The sequence below is a fragment of the Kryptolebias marmoratus genome, linkage group LG1, assembly GCF_001649575.2.
Source record: "Kryptolebias marmoratus isolate JLee-2015 linkage group LG1, ASM164957v2, whole genome shotgun sequence".
NCBI lineage: Eukaryota > Metazoa > Chordata > Actinopteri > Cyprinodontiformes > Rivulidae > Kryptolebias > Kryptolebias marmoratus.
Genome location: NC_051430.1, coordinates 489,798 through 514,260, shown reverse-complemented (window position 1 = coordinate 514,260; position 24,463 = coordinate 489,798). Strand labels below are relative to the sequence as shown.

The window sequence follows — 24,463 nt, the reverse complement described above, 5'->3', positions numbered from 1 at the left end:
AAAAACTTTAGAGCAGGGAATTTTCTGCAAACTGCATTTACACTCAAACATGATTTTTTCAGCTGATCAAAAGTTTAAGACCATAGTCTTTAAAAGCCAAAAGCTGTGCAAAAATCTGGATTCCATGTCATTTTCTGTCAAGTCTTTACACTGTCAAGACCTCCTGATGGCAAAAGCAAAAAGCTCACTGACTTTGAACGTGGTAGGATTGTTGAGCTGCATAAGCAAGGCCTCTCACGTGCCATCGTTGCTGAGGTTGGACGCAGTAAGACAATCATTTTGCATTTTTCAATGATCCTGAGGGTTATGGAACAAAAAAGTCAAGTGGTAGACCCAAAAAAATTTCACCAGCTCTGAGCCGCAGGATCCGATTGGCTGTCCGTCAAGACAAGGGACGATCCTCTACCCAAATTAAGGACATTACTGGTGCTGACTGCAGCTCAATAACCATCAGACGGCATCTGCGAGACAAGGGCTTCAGAAACAAAAAACGTCTTCAAAGGCCACGTCTTCTTTAACGCCACAAAATTGCCCGTTTGGACTTTGCAAGGGTGCACCAAACATGGGACATTGAAAGGTGGAAGAAAGTTGTTTTCTCTGATGAAGAAAAAATTTAACCTTGATGGTCCTGATGGCTTCCAACGTTACTGGCATGACAAGGAGATCCCATCTGAGATGTTTTCTACACGGCGCAGTGGTGGGGGCGCCATCATGATTTGGGGTGCGTTTTCCTTCAATGGAACAATATAGCTTCAGGTTGTGCAGAGGCGTCAAACAGCAGCTGGCTATGTGGAGATGTTGCAGTGGGCATCCCTCATGACTGAGGGCCCTCATCTGTGTGGTAATGATTGGGTTTTTCAACAGGAGTTTTTCTTCCAAGAGAACAACATCACTCTTTTGAACCATCCTGCATGTTCGCCGGATCTAAACCCAATTGAGAACATTTGGGGATGGATGGCAAGGGAAGTTTACAAAAATGGACATCAGTTCCAGACAGTGGATGCCCGTCGTGAAGCCATCTTCAACATTTGGAGCAATGTTCCCACTAGCCTCCTGGAAACACTGACATCAAGCATGCCTAAACGATTGTTTGAAGTCATCAACAAGAATGGTGGAGCTACTCATTACTGAGTCCTTTTTTTGACACTTTGATTTCTGTTTTGGGGGGTTTTTCAGGTTTTTTTGAGCTATGGTCTTGAACGTTTGATCAGCTGAAAAAATCATGTTTGAGTGTAAATGCAGTTTTCAATTAATTCCCCACTCAAACGTTTTTGTCTCTTATGCTGATTTCTTCTTTTAACATTGTGAAACTCTACTTAGAACCTTCTTAAGATCCATTTTGCGCAAAATGCAAATTCTTGCAATTTTTTGACTGGTCTTAAGATTTTGATTAGGAGTATATATATATATATATATATATATATATATATATATATATATATATATATATATATATATATATATATCTCTTGAGATATCCTTATTTTAGAGCAAATCTTTTCTGGCACATGTAGGCAGCTATCTTCTCTATATGGTATGCCTGATATGCCACAACAGGACATAAAAGATTAATTGATTGAGGATTTCATTCAAATTTGCCCAGTGGTTTATGGGAAGTTTCACTAACAGACAGCCAAATGTACACACAGACAAAGACACAGACAGCAGCAGGTGATAAAAAGTCAAAGAAGGAACTTAAAGTAATAAGCTTCTGATGGACAGATGATGAACAGTCATAAGACACAATTTCATAGAAGCTTTTATCAATTTGACCAAGCCTTAGAGCACGTGTCAAACTCCATTCCTCGGGGGCTGCTCTCCTGCATGTTTTAGATGTTTCCTTGCTTTACAACACCTGCTTTAAATGAATGACTTCTGCTTCTGGAGAATTTGATGATTTAGTGAGGAGGTGATTAAATCATTTGAATCAGGTGTGTTGGAGCAGAAAAACCTAAAACTCCCAGGACAGCAGTCCTTGAGGCCTGGAGTCTGACACCCCTGCCTTGGAGGATCTTCAAAGATTGGGATAAACTGTCTAAATCCAGTAGTGCACAGGTTATTGGGATTTACCAAGGAAGACTCGAAGCTGTTAACATTAACACAGCTGAGGCAAGTTCTAGAGTACTGGTTCAGAGACTAAATAAAAATGATAAATGAAACAGAGTAACTAGAAAAAATAGTGTGAATGCTGAGTGCTAAACGACTTCGCTGAAATTTGCTAAAAAGGTTAAAGTAAGTTGAATAACAGCTGAACTTTAAATGTTAGTTGAAATATTTAAGGAAGAAATAGGATATAAGGAGCAGAATAAACAGAAAAAGCAGAAAGATAAAAAAAAAGCAAGAGGCAAAATAAAAAGACAACAAGGGACACATAAAGACATCAAGATGGAAGCATGAATAAAGAGAAATATGAGACTTAACAAAGACAAGAAGGACACATAAAGAGACAGGAAGGAGACCAAAAGAAAACACTAGAAGCACTCCAAGATTGCATACCTCCACCAAGGCCATACGGTCTCTGATGCCATTAAACTCTTGTACAATCTGGATTTTGATTTGGATCACAATCACTTGTTTTTTGTGACAACCCTAACATTTCTTAAAAATTTCATCAAAACCTGTTCATTAGTTTTCAAGTAATCTTGCTAACAGATGGATGAACAAACAAACCAATGCTACTGAAAACATAACCTCCTTGGGGGATATAATAAAAATCAAAAATGAAACATACAAAGACAGAAACAACATATAAATAGCTAAAAAGGACACACTAGCAGACAGAAATGATGAATAGAGAGACAAAACTGTTACTGTTTTTGTCTATCTATTGTACAGCACTTTGGCTACCCCTGTGGTTCTTAAAATGTGCTATATAAATAAAGTTGATTGATTGATTGATTGATTGATTGAAAATGGACACATAAAGAGACCAAAGGAAGTATAAGGACTATATACTAATAGAACAAATATGCTTCAGTAGATTTCAAAAAGCACAACGGTTTTGAAAGATCCTAATGAGACACTGAGAAAAAAAAATGTTAATAGAGTTGAATATTTTAAAAAGTATAAAAGTCATTATAATAACATCCTAAAGGGGCTGAATGTTTTGATACCTGAATTGCTGAAATATTTCAAAGTATGCTGAAGTAGTTACAGTCCAAAGATTTGATGGAAAAAACTATACAAATAAAAACAATACAGTTAATACTGCCTCAGAACTCATATTAGTTGTGACCTTGTTCAGAATAGAACACTTTTTACAAACATGATCTGAATATGTTCTTAAACGAATGTATATCAGAGCTGATTTGCCATATTTGTGTTTGAACTTCCCATCACTATACTGTGTTGAATCTAGTTAATTTGTTATGCCAGTAAGATACAGTTTGAATCTAAGTCAGGGATTTTCAAACTCACTGAGCAGAAGGCTTTATATTTGCTGTGGAAGTGACAGCTTGCAGCATGTGTACTGTACGTGTCACTTACATTGCTCTCACACAGTTTGCCACTAAAGCCTGGGACACACACACACTGGAAGTGGTTAAGTCTGTCCAGACAGGTTGCACCATTTTCACAGGGACTGGATTCACACTCGTCTATTTCCGTCTCACACCTGAAACACATCCCAGGGTTTTAGCAAAACACTGAATGACAGAGCAACGGCACACACACATTTCTACTTTGCTTCAGACCGTGTCTTCCAGTGCAGCATCTGAAAAGAGAGACATGTACCCTTCGCTGCTCTCACCTGGCACCTATGTAACCAGGCTTACAGGTGCAGTTGCCTCCAGATTCACTTCCAATACAAACCCCTCCATTTAGACACTTTTTGTCTGAATCACATGCCACAGGAGGAAAGCCCCACCTTTTAAAGAAAAAAAAAACTTGATTACAGTATACCAATTAAGATTTAATGGCAAATAGCTCTGTATTTTGACAATTTAACTTGAGCTGTAATAACTAGAGAAACTGCATTTTCTGTGGAAATCCAATGTGAATGCTAAGTGCTGAATGAGTTTGTTGTAATTTACTGAAAAATAAATTATTAATACAGTTAAAAATAAGCTGAATAAAAGCTAAGATCAGCAAAACAGCAAAGCAAAACATCCATTTTCTTTTACCCACTTTTCCTTTCAGTGTACTGGGGCAGCTGGTGCCTATCTCCAGCAGTCACTGTGTGACATCACAGGGCCACATGGAGTCAAACATGACAAAAAGCCATTCACACTCTCACTCACACCTAAGGACAGTTTAGTTACTAATTTACCTGACAAGCATGCTTTTGAACATGCAAACAAGTATGCTGAAGTGGATTTCAGAGAAAGTTTTTGAAAATTGAAGAGATCACAATGCAATTACATGAACAAAACTTTTGGAAAAGTAATGGTTAAAAAGATATAAAACTTACAAATACTAAAAGTCATTTCCCACAATTCCTGTCTTGATATTTGAATGGTTAAAATCAAACAAAGTATGTGAAAGTAGTTTGATTGCATAAAAATATATGGAAGAAACTATCAACAGGAAAACAATAGTGTGAATGCTGACTCTGCATTATACTATTATATTAAATGTAACAGAAAACAAACAATTTAAGAAATTAGCTCACAGATTTTGAAACCATACATTTGAAAATTTCTCCATGTGTCCTAACATTTAACAATAAGTTAGAAAAGTGATCACTACCGGAAAACTCAGATTTGGAGTTGTTATTGCTATTTCAAAGAAGAAGAAGAAAAAAAAACTCAAGATGAAAAGAAAAGATGAAATCTAGAACTTAGTTGTAGATTTAAAAGTATGCATTCATTCTTACTTTCCTTTTTTTCAAGTCATTGTCAAAATTTGTCCTTGGCTGACAATTAAAACAAGAACAATATGTGCGCATACACACAGAGATTTAAACTTGTGTATAAGATGACTATAGTTACTTATCTTGTCTTCTGACACTTATTCTTTTTCTATATCTGCTTTTACTGCCTTGTTTTGCCATGTATTGTTCTGTATAGCTTTGCATTGTTCTGTCTCTGTGTCTTGTATATACATGTGTTTGTGTGCCTGTCTGTTACCAAAATATCCCATGAACCAGTGTACGACTTTTATTGAAACAGGCAGAAAGTAATCAATTGATGTATATATAAAATTGATCACCTTTTGGAGTCAACCTGATTCAGTATGGCTGCCACAGCCAGCCAACCAAAAAAATGAATAGAATTTAGCTAATTTTACAGATATTAAAAAAGTTGGTGTGATAGTAGCTGACACTGATCCTCAGTGCATAGTATGAGCACTATTTAATTGCCCAAGACATTTATTTAAAATTATGTTTAAATTAATACAAGCTTGATCTGTCAGGTGGGGTGGAAAATGAGGCGAGCCCAGACTCATGGTTTCCAGAAAAGACAAGCTGGATGTGTACTCTTTCAAAGCAAGCTTGGTTACATTTATGTTACGTTGTTTAGTGAAGCCTAATGCAATGTGATTATTTGCCTCAGATTGCGCATAGCCCTCTTTTGCAAACAAAACAGCTTCGACCCATTAAGGCAGTGACTCCTTTATAACACTGAATATCTGCTGATATCTGGCAACAACCCAGTGTAATACTGCAGATCCTTTAAACCCAAAAAGTTATGAGATGGGGCATCTATAGATTGTCTGAGACAGCGGTCCCCAACCTTTTTAGTTCCACGGACCTGTTCATTATCAGACAAGATTTTCACGGACCGGCCTTCAAAGCTGTGGCGGATAAATACAACAAAATAAAATGATATGACCGGCATGAAAACAGAAATATTTTTTAAAACATAATAAACATAAATTCAACGTGTACTCGCAACTTTGTTAGTTGCATCCTGCTATTGCATTATCAACATGAGTAACATTCTCTCCTCCCCCTAATGTTTTCTGGTCAATATGGCAATGTTTAAACATGCCCTTTAAAATAAGATACACAAAAAAAGTGCACAAAGAATACAACTCACCATAACGCTGAATCGGTGGGAGCTCTGTGGCTGCTTCTCAGTAACGAGACGGTCCTAGCTAGGGCTTCCAGAGATGTTTGTTTTTTACTCATTTTGCTAGCTTGTGGGTTTGTTTTTAGCTGTAACGTATCACGTGACCTAGATAAGCGTTTTGACATGCATCAAGAGTGAGTCATAGACAGATGTGGTGGAGAGAATCCAGTCATTTTTCAAAGTAAATGTCGTTCAGACTCCAAAAAAAAAATTCCTGTAAATTATTTATTCTTTCTGTGCAGCCCGGTACCAAATGTCCTACGGACCGGTAACAGTCTGCGGCCCAGGGCTTGGGGACCTCTGATCTAACAGATTCCTCAGCTGCTCTGTTAGATTAGGATCAGGAGAATTTGGAGACTCAGATAACTCTTTGCGCTCAATGCCATGTTCCCTAAATTATTTCTGAACCATTTTTTGTAGCTTAACATAATAACATTCAGAGAATTTTTTAACTGTTCAGTCTATAAACTTTTATAGTTCATGTTGTTTATCAAGCAAATCAAAATATTGCAATAGTATAGATATTTCAGGTTCTTAAAAACACTATGTGAGGTATTTTAGGATTTTATCCATCCATCTTTCTATTATCAGCTGCTTGTTCTGGAGTTGGGTTGCAGGAGAGGCAGCTTGAGCAGAGAGGACTAGACATCCCATCCCACAGCCATCTCTTCCAACTTGTCAGGGAGAATTCCAAGGCCAGCTGAGAGACAGTCTCTTCAGCTTGTCCTGGGTCTTCTCCGGGGTCTCCTCTCAACTGGACATGCCCGGAACAATTCCTGAGGAAGGCATCCAGGTGGCCTCTTTACCAGATGCCCGAACCACCTTAACTGGCTTCTCTCAATGTGGAGGAGCAGAGGTTCTACTCTACCTGTACAAAATATGCAATACTGCAGAAGATGCACCAATATGTCTGTTGATGTCGTGCTCCATTCACTCATGAACTCATGAGTCATGAAAATACAAGATGCTTAAACGTCTTCACTTGAAGCAGCATCTTCATTCCTGTTGTTTCACACTTCGCTGTGAATCGCTCAGATGCCCTGTTATGCTCAGATCATGGCATGAAAACACCAACAGGACCACATCATCTGCAAATAGCAAAGATGGAATCCTGAGGCCACTAAACAGACTCTTTCTGCCCCCTGGCTGCACTGAGAAATTCTATCCATAAAAGTTATGACAAGAATCTGACAACGGGCAGCCCTGGCGCAGTCCAACTCTCACCCTTAAGAGTTCTGACTTACTGCCAACTATGCAAATTAGACTCTTGAACCCCACAGGGAGCCCCAGGAAAATGGTACAATGCCTTCTCCAAGTTTACAAAATATATGTAGACTAGTTGGGCAAATGCCCGTGTCCCCTCAAGGATCTTACAAAGGGTAAAGAGGGACTTCCGGTTTGGCGATGTAGAAGAAGGAAGCAGGGTGAAGGAGCTCCCGGGTAACTTTCTTTAAACTACTTTAAAACCGGAGCTTTACATTCCTTCTTAGCACCGGAACGACAGAAGCACTGTTCCTGAATCACTGAGACGTTAAGATGGCCAGTGATAACCCCAAACTGCAAAAGCTTTCTACTTCTACCAGCCGAACGTATAGCCTACCTAGCAAGGTGGCGGCAATGGCCGCGGCGTCCTCCAACCCCGAATCGCCTGAAGGTAAATGCGGAGATCATGTCCCAACTGATCACAGAGCTATCTAAACAGCAGAGCAACTTTAAAGATGACGTGGCCACATTAATTCAAGAATCAATTCAACCCCTGCAAGCTTCTGTGGACGGACTGCGGGACGAAGTTGGCTCTTTTCAGGGCTGCCTTGTAGCGGCGGAAAGCCTAGCAGGTGATAACTTTCAACGCATATGCATAGCTGAAGCTGCCGTTAAGACCCTTCAGGACCAAAATGCAACCTTGCTGGAACGCCTGGAAAACCTGGAAAATCGATCTTGCAGATCCAATCTTCACATTCTTAACATACCTGAAGGCAATGAGGACGGCCAGGATCCAACTAAGTTCATCTCCAATTTGCTAAAGGATGCTATGGGGGACAACACTTTCCCGTCTCCCCTGGAATTGGAGCGCGCACACCACACAGCCGGACCCAAGCCAGCACCAGGACGAGCACCGCGGCCCTTCATCGTCGCATTCCATCGATATCGGGAGAAAGAAGCCGCTTTAAGATGGTCCAGACAGCATGTAGTAAAGCACCAGGGAACCACACTGAGGATATATCCAGACCTCAGCATCGCTCTTGCAAAGAAAAGATCGGCATTCAATGATGTTAAAGGAGCTCTGTACCAGAAAGGTGTGTCGTTTCGTCTCCTTTTTCCTGCCCGTCTCAAAGTTACGTTCAAGGGGGATAACCACTTGTTTGAAACACCGGAGGCATTCTATGACTGTGCGTTGCAAAATAAACAATAAACACATGCCTGCAGACCCTTTTTTTTTTCTTTTCTTCTTCTCGTGGTCCAGGATGAGGCAGGGACATAAGGGGCGGAAAAAGAAGCCAACTAGTTCGGGGGAACTGCATCGCAACAGCAATTTTTTTTTTCTTTTTCTCGTTAAGGACGTATGTTTTTGCTATGCGTGTATGTGCATGATTATGCCCCTCTTTGTTTACCCCTTGCTTTGTAGTCATTTTTTTGTTTTTGTCTGCTGCCTAAAATGAAGCGTTAATTGAATAATTATAGGTTTATGGTTTTAGTGAGGTCACATGGTTCCGTAACTAAGTTCGATATTGTACAAGCGCTCTGTGTGCTTAGTCTACCCAATGTTTATCATCACTGGTTCTATTTTAATTCACTATCCAAAGACTGTAACTCCTGCATGTTGTGTTTATCCGGAACCTTCCAAAGTTAGTTTGGGATAGCGAGGTTGGCCTATCGGAAGACCTACAAGGGGTTCGAGGGACAGCAGTGGGCTTCGATAAGAGAAGCAAGGACACAGTTGGGGTGGGTTTTAATAAGTTTTGGGTCTAAAGCTGCCTTTTTTGTTCTTACAGCTGATTTGTTTTGTTTTTTCTACCTTAGTTTTTTCACAAGCTTAAACATTGTGTACTGGGTACCATGACCCCATGAGGGGGCCGGGTGGGGCGGCTGGGCCGGGACATGTCTTGGATCATGGCTGATTTATGTAACAGTAGTGTAAGAGGGGGGACCTCAGCAGTTCGGTTTACCAGTTGGAATGTAAAGGGCATGAGAGGACCAATTAAACGGGCGAAAATTTTTGCCCACCTTAAAAAATTGAAAACAGAAATTGCATTTTTACAGGAGACACACTTGGTCTCTACAGACCATATAAAACTTAAGAGGCCTTGGGTTGGTCAAATTTACCACTCACACTTTAATACAAAAGCGAGAGGAACAGCAATATTAATTCATAAAAACACACAGTTTACTTTAAGTAAGTCCATATCAGATCCACATGGCCGATATGCTATAGTATCTGGTTCTCTATATAATATTCCAGTTACACTGGCATGTATATATGCTCCCAACTGGGATGACCCTGCTTTTGTATCCAGGTTAATCTCTGTTCTCCCCAACATGAATTGTCACCGTTTGATCTTGGGTGGTGACATAAACTGTGTAATGGATCCAACCCTAGACCAATCCAGCTCTAAAGTGAAGTCTGCATCAAAGATGGCTCAGGCCCTGGCAGCATTCATGAAGGATGCAGGCTGCATAGATCCTTGGCGCTTCCTGTTTCCAGGTAATAGGGAGTTTTCTTTTTTTTCACATGTGCACCAGTTGTACTCAAGGATTTATTGTTTTTTTATAGACAAAACTCTGTTACCATTCGTCAAGAAAACCGAATATTCTGCTATTGTAGAGTCTGATCATTCACCAGTAATACTGGACTTAGCCTTTCCCCTTAATCAAGCTCAGCGCCCCAGCTGGAGATTCGATTCAAATTTGTTAGTGTGGTGATTTAGGTTTTTTCTGTGTTTTGTTTTATTTCTGATATAGTTTATTGGTTTGTGTTTAGTTTCTGTTTTCATGCTTTTCACTTTCTCATTCCTCCTCAGTCTATTTCTCTCTCTGCATTCCTGCCACGCCCACTTACACCTGTCAAAGTCTGCTAATCATGTCACCTGTCTCCACTTACCTGATTATCCTCAGCACTTTAAAAACTGGTCATTTCTGTCTATACTCCGCTGGTCCATTGTTATTGGTTCCTGAGGGGGTCGGCGATGCTTCTCTGCCGGTCAGCGTTCCTGAGGGGGTCTGCGACGCTTCTCCACCATCTGGTGTCTCCGTGAGGGTCGGCAGGGACGACGCCTCACCATCCCGTGTCTCTGTTGGGGTCGGCCGGGACGACGACGCCTCACCATCCAGTGTCTCCGTGGGGGTCGGCCGTGACGACGAAGCCTCACCATCCCGTGTCTCAGTGGGGGGCGGCTGTGACTATGTTCTGCTCCGCCGAGGGTCCAGGGGGATGCCTCGCTTTGCTCTGCTCCGCCGAGGGTCCAGGGGGACGCCTCGCTCCATTCTGCTCCGCCGAGGGTCCAGGGGGACGCCTCACTCCGCTCTGCTAAGCCGAGGGTCCAGGGGGATGCCTCGCTCCGCTCTGCTAAGCCGAGGGTCCAGGGGGATGCCTCGCTCCACCGAGGGTCCAGGGGGGACGTTACGCTCTCCTCTTCGCCCCCGAGGGTCCAGACCGACACCTCGCCTAGTCTCCGAAGGGGTCGTCGAGGATGCCGTCGCCTCAGCGCTGCTCCACCAAGGGTCGGGGTCGACGCCTTGCTCTGCGCTGCTCCACCGAGGGTCGGGATCGACGCCTCGCTCTGCGCTGCTCCACCGAGGGTCGGGGTCGACGCCTCGCTCTGCGCTGCTCCACCAAGGGTCGGGGTCGGCGCTTCGCTCAGCTCAGAAACGTCGAGAGGTTCGCGCTGCGCCCTGTCTGCCCGGCTCTTGCCTGCTTGGTCCATGTCCGCCCGGCTCTCGCCTGCTTGGTCCACGTCAGTTTGGTTCTCGCTTGCTTGGTCCACGTCAGTTTGGCTCTCACCTGCTTGGTCCACGTCAGTTTGGCTCTCGCCTGCTTGGTCCACGTCAGTTTGGCTCTCGCCTGCTTGGTCCACGTCAGTTTGGCTCTCGCCTGCTTGGTCCACGTCAGTTTGGTTCTCGCTTGCTTGGTCCACAACAGTTTGGCTCTCGCCTGCTTGGTCCACGTCAGTTTGGCTCTCGCCTGCTTGGTCCACGTCAGCCCGGCTCTCGCCTGCTTGGTCCACGTCAGCCCGGCTCTCGCCTGCTCCGCCGAGGACGGCGCCCGGGCCGCCCGCCTGAACTCTTGCCTCGCCGAGGACGGCGCCCGGGCCGCCCTCCTGAACTCTTGCTCCACCGTGGATGGCGCCTGGGCCACCCTCCTGAACTCTTGCTCCGCCGAGGACGGCGCCCGGGCCACCCTCCTGAACTCTTGCTCCGCCGCGGATGGCGCCCGGGCTGTCCGCCAGAACTTTTGCCTCACCGCGGACGGCGTTCGGGCCGTCCGCCAGAACTTTTGCCTTTTGGGCTCACAGGTTGCCTGTTTGAACATTTATTTTTGTTTTAGGCATGTTTTTGTTCCCCCGGGCCAGTTGCCTGGTCGTTTTTTTGGTTTTTTGAATTTGTTTTGTTTGTGCCCTCCATCCGGTGTTTTTGTTTTTTCCCCCCACCACCCTCCCAGCTAGGTTTTTTTTTCGTTTTTAGGGACGTCAGGGGACGTCTGTACATGGAATACACCCTTTGGTCCCCTTTCTTGAAAAGGGGAACCACAACCCCAGTCTGCAACATTGCATGGACACCAAGGGCAGTGCCACTGGATTGGCAAAGGCATGTCAACCAAGACAGCCTTTCAGCATCTGGAGCCTTGAGAAACTCAGGGTGGATCTTGTCCACCTGTGGAGACCTGCCACCATGGAGCTTTTTAAACTATCTCTGTGTCTTCAGCCCCAGTTATGGAAGGATCCACCCCAAAGTCCCCAGACTCATTTTCTTCCATGGAAAACATACTGGTGGGATTGAGAAGGTCCTCAAAGTATTCCTTCCACCACCTGATGACATCAGGCAGTGGCTGAGATCATTGGTTAATGGTCATTGATTGAGGCCCCTGCCTTCAGCTGAGACTGGGCTGTGTGAAACACCCGTATGACCGTATGACCCCTCCTGCAGGTGGTGGGCCCACAGGAAAGGGAACCTGTGTAGTTCATGCTGGCTGAGTCCGACCATATAGAAGCACAGTCACTAGGTGCTAGTTGAAGAGCCCTCCCCAAGGCCTGGCTCCAGAATGTGTCCCCAGTAACCCATATCTAGGCAAGGGACAATAAGCTCCTTATTTTGTTTTGTTTTGCATCTATACAAGTGTTGTGAATCACTCTTTGTCTGGCCTGTCACCTAGAACCTGAGGGACCCTACTGGGAGGCAATTGCACAGACAGAATAGCTCCTAGAATTATTAACGGGTGCAAAAATATTTTAAGTGAGTTACTCAGGTGAGTACCAGGAGATGGTGCTTGATACTCACCCTTTATGTAGCTTGGTCTTAATAAGGGCAGTCTTCCTCACTGTCCTCCTCAGTGTTGCCCCACTGTCCTCTGATTCAGCTTGCTGCATGGTAGATGATTAAGATGCTACAGATGCACCTCCATGTCCTTGGTAGAGCTTCCATTTAGATGTCTCCATCCACAGGTCAGCAGCTGATTTTGCACAATTCTCCAGTGTGTGTGCAGTGCACAGAATATCCACAAGGGAGTCTCCAACCGCAGAAACTTGACAGAGTTTTGGCAAAACGCTCTTGTACATACCGACATTGAGAACAACACTGGGCACACAGTGACCAACTTTGTTGTTCAGTCATCCAAGCCTGTGTCCACCATAACAGACGGACTTGTGTGACTTATCAGTCACACAAGTCCGTCTGTTATGGTGTGTGCAGTTCAGTCAACACCTAGTTCAATCAGTCCAAGAAAGTCTGAGGTAAACCCTCCATTGCTGGACACAGACACAATGAGAATTATTTCCTTTTTTTGCGATGCCCTCAGATCCATCAAAAAGCAACCCCCAAAATTCTACAGGCTGCAACTTGGCTTGTAACTCCCCGCTAATGATGTGAGCGATGTTCTGCTTGATCTGTGTACCCCCTTCACGTGAATGATATGCATCTTCCACATTGACTCCTAGCCATTTCAGTGAAGGAATATCCTCAGAATGGGAAGACATGGGATGTGCGTGTTTAGCTTTATGGAAGGCGAGAAGAAAAATATTAAACAGAGCTTGCCGCTGTTCTTTATTTAGCTTGTCTCAACATTTAGTAAGTTAGCAACAGGACATTTCTTCTCGACCAGCTTCTTCATTAGCAATGGCTAGTGCCACATTCATGTGCTCCTTGCTCTTTTCATGTTTGTCAAATAAAGGATGCTTGAAACTCCTTGAACTTTTATAAAACACACCTGTTTTGTGTGTTAGTGTGAGTGTGAGCAGCAAATCTTGCACTACATTTTAGTACACTCAATGTTAGCTTCAAGCTACAACACATCTAGGAGCCACTTTTCTGAAAAAAGTCTTTTCTTCAGGTCTGGTTGGCGTTTTTTTGTCGGTGGCGAAACGCGAAAGAAGCTGCTTAATGTCTGTTGTTTTTTGAACATCTTCAACAGTAGTTGACAAGCAACATGTCTAACGTTAGATGAGATAGTGGTGTTGATAACATGACAGTCAAGTACACAGAGGCACATGGTAATACAAGTGACATTAAGTATTCCCGATTTTTGCTGTGCATGCGCACCTACCTACTAGTTATGCACACCCCTCATGTTTAAGGCACACAAACTCTATTGCCACAATAAGGAAGCAATTCACAGGGTGTTATTATTATTATTATTATTTGTAAAGAACTTTTCAGGTAATTATTAAATGTCTAGGATTCCTTGAAGTATAGCATATACACCTATATAAAAACAGCATACACCTTTCATGCCTGAGTCCTGTTATGCTTGAGTTTAGGACTAAAATCCTGTTATAACGAGAAGTGCCAGAGTTCCAGCTGTTTGAGCTTGTAAATGATGTCATGTGCGATTTTAAGCAATACAGCAAGGTATGTGTTGAGGATGAGTAATTTTGGAGTAGCTACTACCACACCAAAATTAGCTCAATGTTAAATTCATTAAGTTATAGCCATGTTTATGTTGGCTAAGGTCAATTAGGTGTGGTGGTGATCTTGAATTGGGTCAACTTCAAAAGTTAATCAGCTATAGATATGCACCTAATAATTACTTTCTGAGTGTTTCATTAATACACATTCAGTGGTACATGAGATATTTTGCTAAAACTACAGACAAACAAAGGAAGTAGATTGTCCTTGGGAGAAAAATCGGACAGTTCAAAAATAGATGATACTTTATGATAGGGCAAAATATACATGTTCAGCTAATACTATTTCAAGACACTCTATCCTAGTCAAGGGACAGTTCCTAAAAGCAAAGGTAGTAATACATATTACTGCCGAGCATGTACCTGGTACTTACAGGGTACATATCTGACACATACCAAGCTGTATTATGTATTGCTACCAAAGAAAGTTTAAAAATGTAGCTATCCAGTAATTACGTACCCAATAAGTACCAGGTAGATACCAGGTACATAACCTGAGTTACTGGGTGCGCACCAGGTAAGTAGCAGGTATGTTACTGGTGTGTACCAGTTTGTATTATGTATACCTAATAAAAAGGGTCTAAAATTGTGTTTATTCAGTAATGACCAAGTATGTACCAGGTAAGTACCCGGTAGGTACCAGATACTTATCTTGTATATACCAAGTAATTAGCAAGAATATACCTGGTAAGAACCAGGTAGGTACCCTGTAACTAGCAACTTCATACTCTATAACTACCAGGTGCATATCCTGTAATTTTCAGGTACAGCCTTTAATTATTGGTGGCCTTGTGATGGAATTGCAACCTATTCAGGGAGTACCCCACCTCACAGTGACTGCTGGAGATAGGCAGCAGCTCCCCACAAACCGGAAAGGAGAAGAGGGTAAAGAAAATGAATGGATAGACCATGTAACTACCAGGTACAAACCTAGGACATACTTATTATTATGTATTGGTACCAAAGCAAGTCTAAAAATGTGAAAGAGGTCTGTACTCACTGGCAGCGCTTGCCGATGTAGCCTAAAGGACATGCACATGTGTAAGTGTCCACTGTTTTTACACAGTTTCCTCCATTCATACAGCTAAACTGCAGACAGTTATCCACCTCAGCCTGACAGTTCTTCCCTTTGTATCCAGGCTCGCAGTCACACTGGTAGTCTGCCAGGAGGTCTTTACATTTACCATAGAAACAGGGAGTTGAAAAACACTCATTTATTTCTGTCTCACACAGCTTTCCCTCCCATCCTGGGCTGCAGCTACAGTTAAACTCATTAAACTGGTCTTGGCATATGCCCTGGTTACGACAAGGCTGGGAATCACAAACTGGGGGACCTTGGCATCCAATGATTGGCTCATGCCCACTTAGTCTAGTGAACAGACTTCCTTGAGGGGCCGCTGGTACCTTTTTGAGTGGCAGATAGACTCCACCCACTCTCACCTCACCTACACATCCAGTGTATTTTTTTGCCAGCCATATTTCACTGTCATTAAGGAAGTTAAGGTTGCCACCAACACCAAAGCTCCCACCAGCTCTCTGTCCATCCACTGTGAGCTGCCAGAAAGACACTGACAGTGAAGGGTCAACCATGCTGAGCTGGATGTGGTGCCATGCCCCATCTGCAATGGTTCTGTCACTTGTAAAGGCCAGCAGCTCCTCACCAGGTCCACTGTCTAGTTTGACCAGCAGGCTAGAGTTGAGTATGCCCAGGCAGAAGACCTGAGCTTTGCCTTCAGCCTGCAACAGGACCCCATTCTCATCTCGTGTTCGTATGGCCATGGTGATATTGGTCACAGGGTGCAGCAGGGAGCTGTTAGCTACATATTGGAGAGCGTTGTCCTGAAAAACAGCCTCTGTTAAACCTATGAGAAGGGAATATTTGAGCACATTTACTAAAAATTAATGTTGCAAATAAATTACAATTCTGTTTCTCCTTAAATATCTTTGTGCATATTTCAGATCTGTTTCGTTTTTTGTTTGTTTAGTCTTTTTTGCCTTAGCCAGAATTGCTGTTTTGCCCAGCTCAGGAAAAGGTTTAAACCTGTAGAAAACATAAACTTGTCCAAGCCTGGCTTTACTCAATCTGACTTAAGAAAGAATTTAATAATTGCTGATAAAATACAACTCACATTCATATCCATCATTTAGTTCCACACAGAGTGCTCCATCAAAACAGGGTTTGTCGACACACCACAAATGTGTTTCACACAGCGGGCCAGAAAAATTAATAGGGCAGGAACACTTGAAGTCATTCCAGGTGACATGACACTCTCCATTATTAATACATGGGTTGTCCTGCACACAGCAACAAAGACAGACAGATTAAAGAACTGCTGTAGAATATCTCACCTGATGCAGCCACACTGAGAAAAGCTGTGGAAAAGATTTATTGGTAAGTTACTGTTCACATGAATTTACAACTACATCAAAGTAAGTAGTCTCAAAAAGCATGTTACAACTAAAGCCTGTATCTCACTGGACTGTGACTGTTGGAAGCTAGTTGGCGAACAGAATTCACAAAGGAGTCAACAAAATGTCTTGAAATGTTTGCAGGGTTCTCAATTTCCTCCTGTGACTCAAAGAGGCTCATTCTTGTTGCTTAAATTTAGGAAAAGTAAAAAATATTCCACAAATTTTCTCTAAAAATAGTCATAGTTTTACACCCTTTTAAATTTAGTTTCCAGCAATTCTAGGGTGGTAGAGCAGTATTTTACCACTCTAGAAAATAGAAGCACAGAAGCTCTTTATCACAGAAAACATCAGAGGCTACAGTCCTGAATGTCATGGTCTAAAAACAATGCCAATAATAAAAATTTAAAAAAACTGGTCAAAATCTGCCCATCTTAATTTCTAAAGTGCATTCCAGTTGATTAAATCATAAAAATGAGGCAACCTGCCATGGTGCATAGAAAACAGGCTAGGTTGTATGGAGTTAAAAAAAAGTCTCATATATCACAAATGTGCAGAACAATTCACACATGCACAGGAGAATTCACATATGCACAGAACAATTCACAAATGTACAGAACAACATTCACAAATGCACAGAACGATTCACACATGAAATGCACAGAACAACATTCACAAATGCACAGAACGATTCTCAGGGACTTAGCAGACGTCTGCCAGAGAATAAGTAGGAGCTGGGTTAATTGAGACCTCAGACTAGTAACTCCTGATTTATGGTGAGGATTTGGATCTTTAACCGAGGATTTTGATCTTTAACCCCCCCCCCCCNCACACACACACACACACACACACACACACACACACACACACTCCTGCCCGGACCTGTTCTTAGTAATTACAAAAAAAATGTAAAACTGAAAAATGATGCATGCATTCAGTCCCTCAAACAATATTTTGTCAAGCCACTTTTTTAGCAGCTACAGCATTGAGCATCTTTTGAAGATAATTGCTGTGGCTTCAAACCAAAGGCAGTGAATACATATGCATGCACCACCTTTTTTGTTTTATATTTTTTACATTTATTTAAAACAAATTTTCTCCATTTAACTTCATTAGATTACCAAGAGGGATAAATCTTTTTGCAGCCCATTGCAGTTATGGAATAATCACAGATCACAATATACACAATATTTCTTTTTACCTTGCATGTCTTGTCACTGTGACATCCTTGCAGTACGTTTTCTGACTTTCCGTGATAAACCTCCAAGCTTTCTGGATCATTCCCAAAAATTGCTTGTTTGTCATCCAGCCGAAGGTCCTGTAGGCAGCCCTTGAAGTTTCCACCCCAGGCATTCATGTTTTTGCCTGCAGGAAGCCCTCCTACAAACACTCCATCTCCTGCCTCTACACTCACATTCCCTAGGGCACGATTATTCCCTGCTTTAGGAAAGAAGACATGTCCATAATTAACCTTTATGCTTACTAAATGATTGTTCCCATCAGTGACTAACTTGGCTTCTGACAGGAGTGTGGTGTGAGGGCTGTAGATGGCAACAGTGCTTTCTTTCAGATAGATAGTGAGGTAGGGCTTTTCTTCTCGACTAAACTGAAGGAGCATTCCATTGCTTTTGAGGGAGCGCAATAAAAAAGAAATGGTAAAATTTTCTCCATGGCTGCTTAAGATGTTGAAGGCGGAGTAACTGGTGGTGTTCTCATGGCCAAATGTCCACGATTGGTATTCTAATTTAGGGGAAGAAAGAAAAAAGTAAAATATTTCAACATATCAAAACTTCTGAAACTTTTTAGGTAACATTCACAAGATATTTAGAAAGAGTTTGCACAATTTTCATATTTAATGCCAATCTCTCATTGGGCTGCAGCTGTTGGAGACAAGTTTGCAAACAGCATTCACGAGAGTCTCCAAAATGTCTCGGAATGTTTGTTGGGTTCTCAATTTTCTTCAATGGAAACTCACAGTATTGTTGCTGGAATTTTTAACATGTTCAAAAAATTCAGGTGACAAATTTTCTCTGAAAATAGTTGGACATTTCAAACCCTTCTCAATTTAGTTTTTGTAATTCTAGAGCTCTGGAGGTGTATTTTGACACTTACACTGGAGCTCTACTGATAACAGAAAACAACCAAGGCTACAGCCTGAATGTCCAAGTTTAATCAGACCAACGAAAAATAAATTAAATGAATAACTGGTCCAGATATATCTACCTCAATTCAAATGTGTATTTCAGCAGTTTAAATCATAAACTCATAAATGGATGAAGTTTCCAAAGTGGGTACAAAGGTGGGTACAGTGTGAATGGAGGTGGAAAATATAAACAACTAGAAAACATTTTTGCAAGCTATGTGCACAAATAATAATTTTCCAAAACTGGCCATTCAAAATGCAGGCACACAGCTCACTGGTCACTTGGTCACAAACACTTAGAAATTAGTGCAACTGCATCTGAAAATCTTTCTATTTTTTCACAATTTTGAATTGCCAACTAGTCACAGCCCAATGAGATACTTGCTTAAATTGGAGTTGTTGACTGTTATTCTATTTTACTACATACTGTAGCATAATTTATTTTGGATTTTATCCAGAAAAAATACAATTTTTTTACTTAATTCTGTCCACGGTTGTGTAGGGGCTAGTGCCTATCCAACCAGTCAATGACTGGCAGTTTTGGTACACCATGAAATCATCATATACTAAATTACCTATGATTAAATAGAGTGTAAAAATCTAGAAAACTGCTGAGACCAAGAAAAAAGCACATTTGCTGCAGAGGCAGTAGTTACTGTCGCTCAAAGTAATAAGTTTAACTCAACAAGGTATGTGTCCATTTTAGAGCCAAACTAATCTTTAAACCCTTCCAAATTGCTAAATAAGTTTTAAAGGTATAGTCTGGTGATTTTAAGTTATGTCCTGTTATGTATTTAACAGTTAATACCTTCTTGGCCGTGACATCTCTCATGGAGAAATGAAGATGGAGAAATAGGAAAAGTTTTTGTCCAGGCTAGGCTAATGGCTAGAAACTGAGAGCCTGTTTTTATTCATTTTTATTGTTGCTTTTTTTTACGAGCCTATAAAACAAACCTGTTTAAAAAAAAAAAGTCATACCAGTGTGAAAGAATGAAAAATTATTAGCCCTTATTTAGCTATAACCCTAGCCTGGAGGAAAACGTGTGCCCTTCTCTCCATACGCTAAGCTATAACTGTTGTCACAGCTGATAAGGTACTCACTGTTAATAACTAATATAGAATAGGTATTCTAACTTCAAAACTGAAGAGAAACTTAAACAGCTAACTGTATTGTTACCTTTTTCACAGTGCTGTCCGTAGTAAGGTCGATGACAGTCACAGCTAGCATGAACCCACATGTCCATACACGTGCCACGATACAAACAAACATCCTCATAACACCAGTCTTTTTTGTAACATCCAAGTTCTAAACCTTTATACTCCTCCCTGATAAGGTCTTGAGGCAGCAGCAGTTTGTGGTCAACTTTCAGATCTTCCATACAGCCAATAAATCCCTTTTTACTGAATAGTTGGGTGGAATATTCCTGAGGTGCTCCTCCTACAAAAATCTGCTGAAAGAAGCTTGGCTGTAGAAAAATTAAATGGTTGTGACCTTCATTGTTTACTTGACATCCTTCTTCACAATCAGGTCCTTTGACAGTTAGAACAAGTTTTTCATCCATGGCCATGATCACCTGGTACCACTCTCCATTGTTGACGGGGCCAGAGTAAATGGCCTGCAGTGTTTTCTCTGACTTTACCCTGGCCAGCAGGGAGCCAACAACAAGCTCAAGTGAGACAAAGCACTCCCTGGTGCCCCGGTAGTACAGTACCATGTCTGGTAGAGTACTCCTGAATCGAAACTGCACATGAAGTTCACGACTTTTATTGCTGACCTCCTGTTTTGTGCTGTTCCTGAAGACAGGCAACCGCATGTGGACGTAGCCCTCCATGTTGAAGGAGAAGGTGGTGGAGGTGTTGCAGTGTTCTCCAGTCCAGCCAGGCGTACATAGGCAGTGGTAGCTGTGCTCACTGTTATTGGTTAGAAGGGGAACGCACCTCGCCTCATGCTGACACTGGTGCTGCTGGCAGCCAACCAGCCTGACATCACAAACACGTCCACCCCAGGGTTCCTGACCTCGTTCTGGGTACGGGCAGTGACACCTGTAAGAGTTGGCAGCATCTTCACATATTCCTCCATTCTGGCAAGGACTGCTGTCACACTCATTGATGTCCACCTCACATTGTACACCTTAAAAGGAAAACAGACATTTAGATCTACAGCATGCTAATATTCCTCATGAAACATTCTGTTCGTTTTACATATTGTACTAAAAGAAACATTTATTCTTATCTAACAAAAAGAAAAGAAGGAGGCACAGTGGCAATCTAGCAAGTCATTCTACACTGTAAAAAGTGTTACCCCCAATTAGTTATCATAACTTGTTTCTATAATTTACTTAAATTTAACATAATGAGTTGTGCAATTTCAGCTTAATGTCATGAGTTATTGGCATTGCAACTTATGGTTGTAAGCCAGTTGAATGAAATGTAAATTTAAGGGTGTCAACATAACTTAACAATCTGAGTTTTAAAATAGTAACAAGATTTCTCAAAAAATGACGATGACCACTGGCATGGCGACAATATTAATATGCGGTGGAAATAGTGCCAGAAATTTAGGTCTTGATTTGATAAGGGACTAATTATGGAAGGAGTTTAGTCACACTTGAAGAGATGCTTCACTGAGTTGCATTTGCCTATTGACAGAGGAAGATGAACACCACCTAAGCAAATTGAGGATGTGGAAAGTGAAGTTACAGATGATTACATTTTGTCAGTAAGATCTGAATGAGAGCTGGCAGAATTTCGGGGGCACTTTTCCTGGCTGAGGAGCAAGCAAGGAGCAAGTGAAATAATGTAGTTTGCATATATCAGATTTGTTTAATGAAACCAAATTTGTAAATATGTTATAAAAACAAATTTCCATCTCTGTAACATGTTTAAACACTGGACATTGAAACAATGGCTTGTTAATGCCGAGGACAGTTAGTGGAGGTGAACCTAGCTAAACAGTACTCTGGTGCACTTATAAAACTTTTTATTAAGAGAAAATGCAGTCAGATACGACAAGTTTTCTAACATTCAGTCTCACAGAAGCACATTTGTGGAGCTTGGTTGAAGTTTTGAATGGTACCGGTGCTGTTTGCAAGTGAGTTAGCAGCCTCGGGAAAGGCTCTGTGTCTTAGTGCCAGTAATTAGCCGGGTCCCTTGTTTCATGTTTGTAGTGGGTTTTCAGATTAAACTGTGTTCTGAGTTGGTATGTTCTGATAGTAGTTATTTATCTGTGCTCTTGAAAGCTGTGGCATAGTTTAAAGCAGCAGCCTGTTGGAGTTGAGCTTTACATTTACGGGGGTCCTGAGAGCAGGGTGGATCAAGATAACATCATAGCCAAGTTAACTGCGAAGTTATTTTAACTAAGTGGCAAATGTGGTATTCACGTGAATCGCAGAGATTCCAAGCTTTTTTCGGGGGTTGGCCTTTTTTTAATTTTTAAAAATATTTTTAACATTGAATTTTCAGAGATAAAAGGGGACTCTGTGTTCCTCAAAATAAAACACATTTGATGATGTTGTTGTTGAGCTCATCATCACGTCCTCATTTAGGCAATCACAATCATGGAAACAGCAGCGAAGATGACCTCTCATGTCAGCCACTGACAGAGATATGGTTATACTACTAATCAAAGACATTTAAGAATACCATTGCTATGCTCACACATCCTTTTATCCTTTTTCAACCCTAACTATTGCACAGGGATTTCCCCACTGTTTGAAAATAAAGGGTATTTCAATTCTATTCTTCTTCTATTCTTACGAGTTTAATTTTTTTGTCATGTTTTCAGCTTATATGACTAATGCTTTTATACCATACTCTAAAAATTGTGTTCTGTGTTTTAGGTGCAGGTGGTTAAATCATTCAACTTTGGCTACAACTGTGGATGAAGTGGAGCTGTAAGTTTTGCAGTTTTGTCACCTACAGTGAAAGGACAATAGTGAGCCATTACAGAGACACTCATGGACGTGGAAGTCCATGAGTGTCTCTGTAATGGCTCACATTTACCCCAAACGTAACTGTGCTCAGGTCCCGTGCAGATTTTGCAAAATATATCAAAGAACACAAAAGATCATATTCAGTTACTGAACTCTCTCAGCACCAACCAACATCAAACAGTATCTTCTTCTTTTAAAGAGACATTGAGAGATTGTCAATTGTCCATTTGTGGGGTGCTCTTTTAAGTAGAGGGTAATATTAACTTTCACTGCCCATAATAGTCGATATCATCATGCTGCTACATTTGTTGATTTCGAACCTGACCTTGTTATAAATTGGCATAATCAAGCTGTTGTAAATGATGAGGAAGAAGACTTTGATGATTTAGTGTCATCAGATTTATTGATGGCTGAATCTGAATTTAAACCTATGCATAATTCCATTCAGCAGCAGATTCCATCCCTTTTACTTTGCCTGCAAGCAGTCCTTCATGTGTCACAATCAGCAATTTAAGAAATTGTTAATGACTTACTTGATGTTGGTGAATGTGCTGGACAAATAACTAAGCAGACAATTGAAAATGTTTTGAAGGAGCATAATTGCACATCTGAGGAATTAACAGTATCTTTGACTGAATCATTACAGAGTAGAAAACCCACTCACTTTACTTTCAAGAGAGTGACCTTTAGGCACAGAATTTAAAAGGCAGTCATTTTATAGACAGAACTTTACTGTCATTGAGCCTGTTGAATATGTTTTGAATAGACAAAAAAGGTCTCATACTGTTGTTTATGTCCCTATTCTAACATTACTTTCTGTAATTGTACCCACAGAACTAAGTCTGTGCCTTGCAGATTTTGTTTCTATGAGCTTACTAGTGGAATACAAGGCTTTCTCTGACAAGACAAACCGGCCTCATAAAGTTCCATCAGCTTTCAAGCAAAACCATACTCTAGGTAAATGGCTTGCAATTGTATAGCGCTTTATCTAGTCCAAGGACCCCAAAGCACTTTACACTTCATTCAGTCATTCACCCATTCATTCACACACTGATGGTGATAAGCTACACTGTGGCCACAGATGCCCTGGGGCAGACTGACAGAAGTGAGACTGCCATTATGCCCTCTGACCACCACCAGTAGGCAAGGACACAACAGCTGAGCCTGAGAGAGTGGGGGTTTGAACCAGCAACCCTTCAGTTACAGGACAAACCCCTACCTCCTGAGCCACCACTGCCCTATTACCACTCTAGGTTGTAATGGACATGAAAACTGGAGCCTTGTGCATCTCCTTCCTCTCCTCATTGGTCACCCATGTTCCAGAAAGTGATCAGACATGGGAATTAGACTTCCGGTGGAGCGAATGACGGAGTAGGACGTATCTTGCTGAGCTCCCGCAGCCACGAAAAAAAATGTTATTTTAGGCACTTTTTTGAAAGGTTTCGGCCACAGTTGGCTATATTCCTCCTCCTTACTACAATAACTTGACTCGGATTTTGAATTTTGACTTTTTTCATCGACAAAATGCCTCCAAAAGCTAAGCCATCCGCGCAGCAACCGAGGCCTCCTTCTCATGCTACATCCCCGCCTCGTGGTGACTCCCCCCCCCGGCCCGGATGAACTCGTTGGTGGCTCTCCCTCCTCGGCTTTTAAGTCCGAGTTGCTCTCCGCACTACGGGTTGAAATGGCCCTCATTTTCAAAACCGAACTCCAAGCAGCTCTCACCGAAAATTTAGCGAGCATTAAGGCTGAGCTCCTGGCCGTGAAGTCAGAATTCACCAATACTCTTGCTACCATTCAGCGTGACGTGCGCGGCTTGAAAGACACCGTTGCGGAATTGGAGACATCTTGCTC

General features: G+C 41.9%; 1 protein-coding gene across 3 annotated transcripts in view; it reads right to left on the bottom strand.

Annotated features, from left to right (window-relative positions):
• LOC108249986 (protein crumbs homolog 1) overlaps positions 1-24,463 on the bottom strand; it is a 99,263-nt gene that overhangs the window by 8,304 nt on the left and 66,496 nt on the right. For 2 of the 3 annotated variants that reach the window (XM_017439662.3, XM_037978476.1), the window contains exons 7-12: positions 19,855-20,808; positions 17,736-18,274; positions 16,255-16,420; positions 15,126-15,987; positions 3,749-3,865; positions 3,487-3,613 (exon numbers count right to left, since the gene is read on the bottom strand). In XM_017439662.3, coding sequence (XP_017295151.1) covers positions 3,487-3,613; positions 3,749-3,865; positions 15,126-15,987; positions 16,255-16,420; positions 17,736-18,274; positions 19,855-20,808 — 2,765 coding nt within the window. The other variant, XM_037978478.1, reaches the window with a different exon arrangement.